This window comes from Echiichthys vipera, assembly GCF_963691815.1.
Source record: "Echiichthys vipera genome assembly, chromosome: 2".
Classification (NCBI taxonomy): Eukaryota; Metazoa; Chordata; class Actinopteri; order Perciformes; family Trachinidae; genus Echiichthys; species Echiichthys vipera.
The window spans coordinates 18017269-18030115 of NC_139827.1; the positions used below are offsets into that span (position 1 = coordinate 18017269).

Genomic DNA, 12847 nt, shown 5'->3' on the forward strand with positions numbered 1-12847 from the left:
AATTGGCGGTCGGACGTCTATAATAATAGCTTTATTTGTATAGCACCTTTAAAAACAGCAGTTTACAAAGTGCTTTGACACATACAAATCAAAATACACACATATATACAGTAAAGGAAAAACTAAACACATAATAATAATAATGATTTTAAAATAATAATAATAATAATAATAATAATAATATTGATAATAAGTTCGTTATTTAAGGTGCTTGCAAAGAAGAGCAATGAGAAACAGATAAAAATATTAAAAAAACTGCTTCATGATGAATTACCATTCTTAATAGTGAAGTAATCCAGTGTATCCTTATTATAAAGTGTAAGTATATTATAAGAACACTGCCTTTCTCCGCATCGTCACTCCGACTATGCCATATGGAAGAGATTAAGATATACAGTAGCTTTTTTGACCTGGAACCCCATAATCTACATAAACACCGCGATCGTTCAGTTGAAATAAAAACACTCTCAGCATTATTGAACCTACTAATTTCAAGGTTGTTACGGGTTTTAAGCTACAAAAAGAAAACGTGGTTGACTCAGTTGGGAAAACGACGATAGAAATTGTTTAAATGTCCCTCACAAGTTTACGAGTTAAAAACGTGCCAATAACCAATCAGATACGTTGGCCGCTTGACCGGCATTTATTTCTTCCTATCAGGGTCAGGTCTATTTCAAGAGAGCAGGCTGTAAGGTTGAGGTGTTGTTATTGACCAGACACATGAGAGTTTGGCGACGGTCGGTGTAAGTCTCTGGCTTCTCTCTAGACTGTGTGGAGTGCGTGGAGCTCAGCATGGACCGCAGACAAAACTTTTAGATTCGGGAGGACAATTTACTGTTATTTTTATCCGGAAGAAATTTGCATTTTAGTTACCAGGTAAGGCTTCTTTCTGTTATTTAGTGTCCGCATGTGGAAAAACTGATTTAATGCTAACCTTCTATATTTCCCTTTCAAAGTTTAAATATCAGATTAACATAATACCCCTCGTTTGGCACTTTGATTGATTGAGCTGTATGTCATTGCAACCGATATTCTATTAAGTCTTATCCTGTATGTCCTCTTTCAAAATGTTGACTCACGTTGAGTAGAACAGGGTTTCTCTGATCTCTCTCAAAGCTCTTTGGTGTCATACAGGTGCAAAATAGAGGATAGGGTCCTCCAATTTCAAGTCAACACCCAGCCGCATATTCACTTATGAATCACTCTTACAAATTATTCTGTTTGCTGCAGTGTATGGTTGACATCAGCCACATGATACATTATTTGAAACCCTTTTTATTCCAGAAAATATGGAAAGGGATTTCCCATCAACTCCAACTGATGACACCGCCCAAGGGTCACGCTCAGTCCTGAATGGATCTTCTCTTCCCTCCCCCGAACAGATTCCTCCTTCACCAGTCTCCAATAACCTCTCTGCTGCTCCGTCTGACCCGGTCGAATCTCCATCCTCAGCAGAGGCCACTGGACGACCCAGAATATTATCTCATTCCTTTCAAACATCCGCTCACACCTTCTCTTCCCCTCCTCCTGTAGAGGGGTCAAAGCCCTCAACTCCCGCACTTAAACCTATTTCTCCTGAACCTTTGTCCCCTCCTCCAAATATAACACCTACTGTTACTTCTCCTAACTGTTCTGTCCATCCAAGGCCCAAAATGTCGTCCCTTTCCAAGCTCACATCTGCCTCCTTTATATCAGCTAGAATGCCCTGCAACACTGCAACAGATTCCCCTACTTCGCCCTCCACTACTGCTTCCACTGTGGCTCCTGCAACATCTTCTACTGCCCCCGTCAAACGCACCTTTGCCTCCATGGCCAAGCGAGTGATAATACAAGAAAGACTAAGGAAAGCCGAGGAGGATGCCAATGATGAAGATGATGGTAAGAATGCCTTTGTTTTGAGTTTAGGATTACTGTAAATGTCACATTGTGAGTTTTAATGGCCCTGAGAACGGATGTTGCGGACCGCAGATCTACTGCTGGGTTGTGGTGATAAGCTTTGGCTATATTTTGGAAACTCTTTCTATGTGTAGGGTAACCCTGCCCTTGGATCAACATCTCTCTTGACCAGAATGGAGAATTAGTCTTCTTAAGATAGCTGCTTTCTCATTCTAACCTGTTTTGTGAAGCACCTTGAGCTGCATCTTTGCAAAACAAAAAAGTGTCATACAGAAACAGAAATGAATACAATACATACAATTAAATAAAACAATGGTATCTTTTTATTATCCAATGGTCCAATTTAATTCAATATTCGACATTTGAATTTCTACAAGTTTTGCTCAGTGAGGGTTTTGTGTGTAAAGAAATTGTTCAGAGAAGAAGCGCATAGCCTTCACATATACATTGCCATCTTCTCTTTACTGTATGACTGGCAGGTTAAGAGTAGTGAACATGCAGACAACACTACAACACCTGGTTCTAATGATGTGCTTGTTATCAAGCAGCTGAAAGTTGTCACAAGTTTGAAAATCGTTAGACTCAGGTGTGTTAGAGCAGGGAGAAACCTAAGACATGTAGGACAGTGGCCCTCCAGGATGGGAATTGTGAACCCCTGCCCTATGGGAAGGCAACGACGGCTTGGTGGGTGGTCAGTCATCGAACTGAAAGATTTCAACAACTATTAAATTGATTGACTTGAAACTTTGTTGTTCAAACATTATGACGTTCATGGTCCCCAGAGGATGATTCCTACCGACTTTGGTGGTCACTTGACCTTTTTTTCTAGTGCCAACAGCAGTTTGGCATTTTCTTCTCTTAATGAAACATCGCAACAACTATTGAATGGAATGGCCTTTTGTATACACATTCAGTGTGCCCAGACAATGAACCCTAATGATTTTGGTCACCATGAAGTTTACGTTTACACGTCCCTCTCATGATGAATTAACCCTTAGTGATATGCCATCATCAGCTAAACATTTTTATTTGTCCAGTACTTGGTTTTATAATTAATGCATGCAAAACTTTCCCATTAGTTTCAGCTTTTGGTCCTTTTGGTTACCTATATGAAAAGGGCTATATAAATAAGGATTGAATGATTGATTGATTGAGTGATTGATTGATTGGTGGATTGATTGATTGAGCTGTACTTTGCATTTAGTGCTAATCACTGGAGCAAATGATAGCATGCTAACATGCTAAACTAAGATGGTAAACATAATAAACACCATAGCGTACCTGGTAAGCCTGATAAACAGGCATGGCTAGCCTCTTTGTCTTGTTGAATCTGAACATGCTTAAGCTCTGTTGTTACATAGAAACATTTTGTCAGCAACCAATAACTTACACTTTACAATTACTAAAACACTCAAAGGTTTATTTGAAACCGATGTTATTAATTACTCGTGCAAATATGTATGAAGTGAAACCAACAAACCGGTTGCACCAGCAAGATATTTTGCTGTGCATAAGTGACGGAGGCATTTGAAACAGGGCTACAGGAGAAGAAGCTGAACTCCTGGGGAGACAGCAACAGCTCTGAAATTCAATGCAACTGACAAGGAATGGTGTGACACAGTAGCCTGGCATGGCGTTGATGCAGCTCTGGGGTCTTGTCAGAATATCTGCATAGACAGACAGATGCACAGACTCTCACATATACTCCACCTCTGACTTCTTGTTATTCTCATGTTACAAGATATATGTCAGGTGGGATTCGCCAGCTGGGAAAACTGCTAGACAAGTTTGGTAGAGAGGGTATTATACAAACCATAGAGTAGTTTTATCATTGATCGAGTTCTCGTCTTGTCTTCTCCAGATGAAGAACCAGAGGAAGATTTGTCCATTGAGCAGATGGAGGAGAAGGCCAAAGCTGGTGATGCCAGAGCCCAGACACAGGTAAGTTAAAGCCCATGCACACAGACTGGCACTTGGCATTGTTTTCAGTCCTGCTGGTTGACTCAGTCTAGTTGTGAGCATGTGTCTATTTTTAGCCACTTGGAAGACGATCCCAGGCTTTCAATATGATACACCGCAATACTGTCACACATACAGCTCATTATGAACACTATAACAGTGTATTGCAGATCTGCACTGAATTTGTATAAATAATAATGAAATATTCGCACTCTCTTTACTCCTTGTTATCTACCAACGAGTGCAAATGTAAAAAAGACGTGCTGGCAGAAGAAAATGAGGTTGAAGATGAGCCAAGACTTTACATTTTACGACCCACTAGCTCTGAAAGGGTAAATTCCTAAGTGACTTGAACTTTCCCATGCTATATGTCATGTATTGGCAAATACCAAGCACCTAAATAGCCACAGTGGGTGTGTGTAAGTGAAGTGAACATGTCAAAATATGTATAAACGTGTACATGCAATGAGGAATGGATCAGAATCTCTAATAATGTCTGCCATAATAGACAAGCTATAAACCTGCAGTTATACACAGGGAATTAGTGTTTATTATCACTCTGTAAGTGTAGTTTGGTAATACTGCTGATTTAAAATGCATTATAATAAAGCAGGTATATGATATTATATGCTTGTTGTATCTATATAGATACAAACAGGAATATATTCATGCCAAGAAACACATCACACAGACATTTAAAGATAACTGTGAGAGAAGAAAGTTAAGAAAAGACGGTTAATATTAGAAAAGAGTCACTTGATATGCCCTGGGGCCCTCTGCTTCCCCTGGTTGTTAGCTATGACAGAGACACCGATGGCCACAGGGACGGGGAACTATGGGTCTTGTAGTCATCTGTCATCTTCGCTGTGAACTGCTTTGATTGGAACTACTTTTTACCAAATCCCTATAAAACCTAATGTGCCCAAACTAATTGGGGCCATTGTCCGATCATTCTTCTTTTTATTTGTGTTAATTTATTCTAAGGGACAATGTACATTGATCAACATCACATCATAAATGTGCTTGTTTTAGTCGAAAGGGTAATTTTCAACCGTTGTCCCCCGCCCAGATATTTAATTGACCATTACAACAAAAAATAAAACACACAGTATATAAAGTTAGAACTGGAGGAAACAAAAATTGAACAGCTGAACAGGATAAAAAGCGTATAGGTAGTAAAGCAGTATTGTACAAAGTAGCATGTGTGAAAGGCAAGGAAATTAATGCAAACCAATGTTAAGCAGACATTGAGCACAAATGGCATAAGCACATAAAACTTGACAACGTTAAATGACATTACAGAAGAAGGCACAAGCAGGCAATCAGCACAAGAAGTTAACATGACCACAGTTCTAGTTGGTTTTGCTCAAGATGTATGTATATGTAACTGTAAAAGCTGTCTGCCCAAAAGATGTTTTCTTGTCTCCTCTTACTCTAGATGTTGTTAAACTTAGTTACACCAAGCCCACACAAGCTGAATTCATCTCCTCTTTGCTGTGTTTCAGCTTGGTCAGCACTACTTAATTCTTGCCGAAGACAAGGACACAGAGCTAAATAATCAACTGGCTGTTCATTGGCTGATTCAAGCAGCTAAACAGGGAAGAAAAGGTGCAGCGAGAGTACTGCAGCGCTGTTGGATCCAGAAAAAAGGTAAAGGTTACAGAATACAATACACTGTGTTTGTTTATGTGTATTTGTAATTCCTTGAATGTTCCTTATGTGCCGTTCTCTACTAGGAGTCACTCCAGAGAATGAGGCTGACATGCGCAAGTTGTCATCAGAGAGTAGGTTTGAGCTGGCAGTACGTAAAGCAGCCATCATGATGTACTGGAAACTCAACCCAGACAGGAAGAAGAAGGTGGCTATGGCTGAGATGCTGGAAAATGTCAGCCAGGTCAATGCAGTGCAAGGTAGGATGCACACGTACGATAACAGACATGTGGACAAAGACACCATCAACACCATATCAAGTAGTTTGTGAATTGTGACGACAATCCAGCCTTATGTACTATAGGCTGACCAGAATGCTGTAGCATGTTATTATACTCATAGCTGCCATTGCTGTTAAATATATCATATATTCCCCTTTGTCATTTCAGTATTTGCACCTGTCATGGTGAAGAATATCACATTACATGCAGGCCTCCAAGGAAATGTGTAACTTACTGGTGTTGTGGTCATTCCTCACCAATAGGTGGCACTGCAAGCAGGATTCATAGCCCAACCTCAGGCCAGACCCAGAAAGTATTGGAGAACATGGTCAGCAATGAGAGTAAGTATGCTCAGAGAGAGAGGGAGAGAGAGGAACACAAAATATATTGTGTCTTTTTCTATTAACGTTTTCTCTGTGTCTCTCTCAGCCACACAGTTGGTGGACCTGGACGACTTTGTTGAGATGACTAAAAATTATGCACAAGGTATTGTCCCCTCTGGGCCCCAAACTAGTAGCCAGGTAGCAGCCAAGACTGAAAGCCATACTCCTCAGGACAGCAGCAGGAAGGTGAAAGACCCGTTAAGCAAAAATAAAAAGAATCGGCCCTCATAGGACACAGGGGACATTTTTATTATTTGTGTTCACACAATTGTGTTTTTAATGCACAAGGCTGAGCTGGTCCCATCCGGAGTCAAGAAGGCCTACAAACGCTCTTGGAGTTTAGGTCGAAGTGGGATGATGCTGGACACTCACCAGAATGGGGCCATACAAAAAGCCATGGACATGAAATCACGCTTAATGGTAACTATATCCAGTATAACAATGCATTCTATATTCAACAAATTGTCCTTCATTAAAGGTCCCATATTGCAAAAAAGATTTGAGATTTGCATGCCTTTTTTTATTATAAAGCAGATCAGTGGTATATAAATATTTTGAAAGTATCAAAACGTTCAATCCACAGAGAAATGAACACGGCTCATATTCAGAAACTGTGCCTTTAAACGAGCTCTCGGGACGTCTGTACCGCTGTGATGTCCCAACTACATGTACAAGCATCTAAACATGTTCTAGTAGAACCCCAAAATACAAGTATGAACCTGAAAATTAGCATAATATGGGGCCTTTAAATATCTGTAGAATGTGTTTTATTGTGGATTTCTTTGTTCTGTTGTTGAATTATTCAATTCTCTTGCCTGGTTTTTCCATGTCAATTTCTCTGGTCTCCCTTCATATCTGCCTCTCTTCACTTCAGATACTGCAATACCCGCTGCAAAGCATTGTTGAGATGAAAGAGCACCTGGTGGACTGGGCGTCACGGGCCGGCGTCCAGTGGCTGAGCACAGTTATCCCGACACATCACGTCAATGCGCTTATTTTCTTCTTCATCATTAGCAACCTGACAGTTGACTTGTTTGCTTTTGTCATCCCCTTGCTTGTCTTCTACCTCTCTTTCATCTCCATGATCATCTGCACGCTGCGTGTTTTCCAGAGCAGCAAGGTGATTGTAGTTGGCATTTAAGTCTAATTTCTTTTCAATGCAAAAACTATGTTGCTACATGTTTGTTCTGTCAAGATGTGAATGTATTTGTATTTGTTGTTTAGATTTTGGTGGTCAAAGGGCAAGGTCACTGTGACCTCAGTGCTGCCCCCATTCTTGTGAACACAATATCTCAGAAACGCAGAAAAGGGGAAAGTGAGGTCAGCGTGACTCAAAGTCACTCTGACCTCACAAAACACATTTAGTGGCTGCAACTGAATAATAATATGCTTATTATGACAACATTTCAAACAAATGTCTTACAGGATAAAATTATGAAGGGATGGCATTTTATACCCAAAAGGTCAAAGTTCAACTTAACGGTGACATCATACTATCCTGCAAAAAGGCTCTTTTTTGTGATTATTGAACGGCATAACTCAGGAAGAGAAGGGGAGACATTTGGGCAGATACTGAAATAAATAATAAAAAAACTGTTGTGATTGTATAGGTTTTCTTGCCAGTATGGAGATGTGTGTAAAGGATCCATGTTTCACTCAATACCTTTCATTAAAGTCTTTACTGCATATATTATTTGAGTCTGGACAGACATTGGTGTAAATTACAAGGTTCTGGTTGTTTTCCACTCTACTGATGTGGATGAACATATGATTATACTGATGTCTCAAATTGGCAGTAATGGTGAAGTCTTATTTAAAGACTTATTTTTAACTATCAGCAGTGTCTTTCTTCCTTTGACCTAACATATTTCTTTCCCTTTTTTCCACAGACTTGGGAGAACTTCAGAGCTCTGACATCTCTGCTGATACGTTTCGAACCAGGCCTGGATATGGAGCAGGCAGAGACCAACTTTGGCTGGAACAACCTAGAACCGTATCTCTATTTTATCCTCTCTGTTTTCTTTGTAATTTTCTCCTTCCCCGTAGCAGACAAGGGCTGGATCCCCTGTTCGGAGCTCTCCACTGTGGCCATCTTCTTTACTGCTGTCAGCTACATGAGCCTCAGCCCAACTGCTGCGACATATGCACGCCGAGCAATGGTCATAGAGGTCAGGGGGCGCACAACACTGGCATATCATATGTGATTAAAGTAGCCTATAAACTACAAATCACAGTGTATTTATCATTATTACCATCATAACAACAATTTCACACAGCATAAAGAAAGTTTGTAGAAATGTTTAAGAGGGATTTTTCATATATGTAATTTGTATTTGATGGGCTTAAACATTTTAAAATTCACACTTTTTCAGAACCGTACAGAAGTCCTGACGGCTTTTTTAAAGGCACATTTTCTGAATATGGGCTGTGTGCATTTCTTTGTGGATTGAGCATTTTGATACTTTCACATAATTAATATAGCACCCTGACCTGCTTTATAATTAAAAAAAAAAAAACATGGAAATCTCAATTTTTACAGTATGGGGCCTTAAATGCTTTTCAATCTGACAGAGTTGAATTAGAAATAAAACAGTTCTCTCAAAGGTAAGCAAAAAAATAAACTTTTTGTATCTATTTTTTTTTTTCTTTCCTAAATTTAGGCTGCATCGTCTCTGTGTTGCCTGACCCAGTTCTTGCCAAAGCACATGACAGTGCTTCGTTGCCTTGGGCTCACCTTTGCAACACTGCCACTTGGGGCGTCCGTGGTGCTGAAGCTCAGTCTGCCTTGTCTGCTTTATGTTTATCTGTTCTATCTGTTCTTCAGGTGAGCAGGAGTATTTGGGCTATTGGATAGTGTTTGGTGATCACCAGTTGAGATGCTGGATTGTTTATTTTAATATGCTGTATGTTTCAAATATTTTTGTTGTAGTTTAATTTAATATAAAGTTAATATAACATTATGTACATTTATTTTATTTCCTCTTCTTCCTGTTTGTTTTCCCCTTCAGTATGGCCAGGATGCGCGGTTTCAAGGGGACTTACTGCTTCCTGGTTCCATACCTTGTGTGCTTCATGTGGTGTGAGTTCTCTGTGGTGCTCCTGCAGAGTTCTTCTGCTGTGGGTTTAATGCGCACCTGTGTGGCCTATTTTCTCTTCCTGTTTGCCCTCCCTGTACTGGCTTTTGGTCTTGCTGCCATGCTCTTAATCCAGGTCTTCAAGTGGTTCCTTGAGCTGGAACTGACGAAGGTGATTGTGACCCTGGTAGTTTGTGCGATCCCCGTCACCCTGCGGCTGTGGACGCGATTCAGCATGTCTATTCTGGATGTCTTCTATTCGCTGACCCAACGCGGCCCAGTCAAACTGATTTTACTCTGTATCTCCATGGTGATCCTGTTCTTCTCTATCTATGTGTACCATGCAGAGGGACAAAAGGTGTACAATTCCACCTTGACTTGGAGACAATACAGCCAGGCGTGCGGGCCCCCTGCCTGGGAAACTAAAGGCATGGCCCAGACACAGCTCTTCTGTAGCCACCTGCATGGACACAGAGTCACTTGGGCTGGGCGTTTCAAGCACGTCCGTGTGACTGAGACAGAGAATGGGGCACAGTCGGTCATTAACATGTTGCCAGTGTTCATGGGCGACTGGCTGCGCTGCCTGTACGGAGAGACTTATCCCAAATGTGAGCCAAAGAATGCTACAGTCGCAAACCTAACAACTGCCAATTTGGCAAGTTCTGCATCATCTACAGTTTCAGTGCTCCGAATGCAAGAAGAAGAAGAATTATGTCAGATCAAGGCTCTGGCCAAACACACCTGCCATATCAAACGCTTTGATAGCCACTGCTTTGAGGTGACAGTAGGGATGTCCTCAGATGGAAGTGCGGAGGACCCCGCCAGCAATATAATTCTAATGGCCAGTCATGAGTTCAGGCAAGTTCTGCTAAACCTAAATCCTGGCGCTATGGTGGAGTTCAGCACCAAGCTGGAGGGCCGTCTAGGAGCCAGAGCTCCGGCCTTTGAGTTGAAGGCAATCCATTGTCTGGACTGTGTTTCGTCACAGCTAACTGGAGGCAGGCATGTGAAGATAGAGAGAGACTGGAGACGCACCACAATGAGAGCTCTGAAGTTTGCATTTGATTTCTTCTTTTCCCCCTTCCTGTCAGCAAAAATCACCTCCTGAGAAGAAAGACAGCAAGACAAGTAATAAGGTCTTACCTGAATCTCTGCAGGAAGCTATGCTGGCTTTTTTTTATTTTTTTTTTATTGTTTACAATTTGATCTAAGATGGATCTACAGCTCACGTTTTTGTACTGAAATTTCAAAAAGGTGATGGCATCTAGTCGATGATTTTATATTTGAAGTACTTCCTGTTAGTGCATGAGTTTACAAAAATTTTACTATTTCAGTTCATGAACCTCTAAAGCAGTTGAATAAGATGGTCAGATACCATCTTTGGCTTGAGACTGATTGTCAGAATTGCTTTCAAATCCTGCTAAGCCGAGAGACAAAAATAATTCTCCTGTTTGTATCTGGGGTAATGCTTTCAGAACTGGACAAAAGCCTGTGATTAAATGAGGTCAGATTATATGCAGTGAAGCTAATGTTGGGTGCTGATTACTTCTAAATGCAGAGATACTGTACCTTGGTTAAAAATGTGATATTATCAGAGTGACATTCATCCTTGATAGAGCCATGTTGCTGCTGGTTTTGTTAAGTTATCTATATGTATGGGGAATATGTTTGCATGTACAGTATGTGTGTTTCTTTTTGTGTGTATACATCAATGTATTTTTTAAACGTACATTTACCTATTTATAGGTGTTCATTTCATAGGATATGTAACAGAATATATATTTCTGTTTCTGTTTGATTTTCTTGCATTGCCATCTTAAAACATCCTGGTCTTAATCTTATTTTTAATTAATGATCAGATATTTCTGTGCCTTGAGCCATAATGCCCATACAATGGCATTTGGAAAGCCAGCATAAAACATTGATCCAGTTTTCTCATCTTTGCAGTGGGCCATTTATGGTAAGCCCACAAACTTGGCCAAGAATGCTGCTGTAGTCTCAGTTTCATGGTTTGTATTACACACACACACACACACACACACACACACACACACACACACACACACACACACACACACACACACCAAAATGCCACAGGAAAGATGCCAATGGTGCAGCAACTGAATTTAAGTGACCAGCAGTGCATGAATATAATGTGAACAGTATTAAACTAATGATGATGATCCTGTATACTGTGAATTTGAGTGCATTTTTTATTTAGTGATGGAGTTAATGGGAGTGACTATTAAAGCACTAGTCTTTCAAACAAAACCCTGTTTTGGATGCTTTTATTTAGATTTTTAGTGATGGTATTTCAGTGATGAGGAAAAAAATGGGACTAATTAACTATAGAACCAGGCATAAAAGGATCCAACACATTCATTTTTGTCAGATTTTATATTATTTTATTAATGCACATTCCTTTCATTCACCTCATTTGAGTTATGTTTTTTGTATTATTAGATTTGTCGTTTTTTTATATATATATATACACGCTAGTAGCATTGAGTAATGGTGACATGCTGCAGAACACAAAACCTCTCAATAATTGCATGTGGTGGTGGTCATGGTGCAATGTACGTACCTGCTCTAACCTTCAGCTCACCATTGGAGGGCTGAGCCCTGTAACCTATATAATGCTTTAGGTAGCCTGTGGCTATGTAAATAATTTTCTTGTGGGTTGTCATGGTGGAATTTGTTGCATTGTACACTTTGTTAAATCAATCAGTGCAATATCATGTCTGCATTCAACAACAGTAGTGGACAGTGAAGACCAGTAGGTAGTCCACAGCCTGTAACATAAATATCTGTGAACAGTGGTTTTAAAAACAAAAGGAGGTGAAAAGTGAGGAGAGAGTAGACAAGTAGAACATATATATTAACAGTGTCTTACTTTCTTGGGGTTTAAAGGTTGACAGTGAAACTGTAATGGATCCATCAGAAGGAGAATGGATTTTTGAAAAAGTGCAACTCCACTTCTGCACCAATACTGTTACTCCACCTGCTACAGTACAGATCCAAACCACTTAACATTAGCCCATCAGGGCCAAGGTCACTTGAAAACAAAGCACAATCAACAATCAAATCTTGACCGAGTCACAGAATTCAATCTGACACAGACATCACCTTACTGCTTTACAGCCTAGGCTTTTCATTCCAGAGTAGCATGTGGCACTGTGAGGTATACGGTATAATGACATTACGAACCTGTGATATGATAAATTCACATGACATTATTGTTTGAATGTTAACGACATTTCACCAATGTACATAATGAGCTATTGCACTGATTATAACCTTTGACCTTTAAATACACTGGACACAATCTCACCCCTTTTTATACAGTCTATGAAACTCACTCATAAAAATGTTGATTAGCTAAATCATGGGCCTCATTTGTGTGCTTGGATTTCTATCTTTTTCTGTCTTTCTCGATTGTAAGATCTTCAAACTGTGCTTAACACTCAACATGAATCAAAACTTTTATCCATTTTAGATTTAACGACCAATTAGCCTCAATTTGAGCATACGTGAGAGAGCTAAACATTAACACACAGTCCCTCTCTTTTTCATCAATTTACCACGTAGGTATTAAGTCTTTTGA

The 12847-nt window shown here is 40.0% G+C and overlaps 1 protein-coding gene across 1 annotated transcript; it reads left to right on the forward strand.

The window, feature by feature from the left end:
- The first annotated feature begins 736 nt into the window (after nucleotides 1-736).
- Nucleotides 737-11322, forward strand: wfs1a (Wolfram syndrome 1a (wolframin)). The gene is made up of 12 exons (XM_083925708.1): nucleotides 737-876; nucleotides 1285-1878; nucleotides 3758-3837; nucleotides 5361-5505; nucleotides 5592-5765; nucleotides 6050-6127; nucleotides 6216-6355; nucleotides 6458-6589; nucleotides 7044-7289; nucleotides 8059-8337; nucleotides 8830-8993; nucleotides 9178-11322. Exons 2-12 carry the CDS (start codon nucleotides 1290-1292, stop codon nucleotides 10349-10351), a joined length of 3201 nt encoding a protein of 1066 aa, XP_083781834.1. The 5' UTR covers nucleotides 737-876; nucleotides 1285-1289; the 3' UTR covers nucleotides 10352-11322.
- The last annotated feature ends 1525 nt before the right edge of the window (nucleotides 11323-12847 follow it).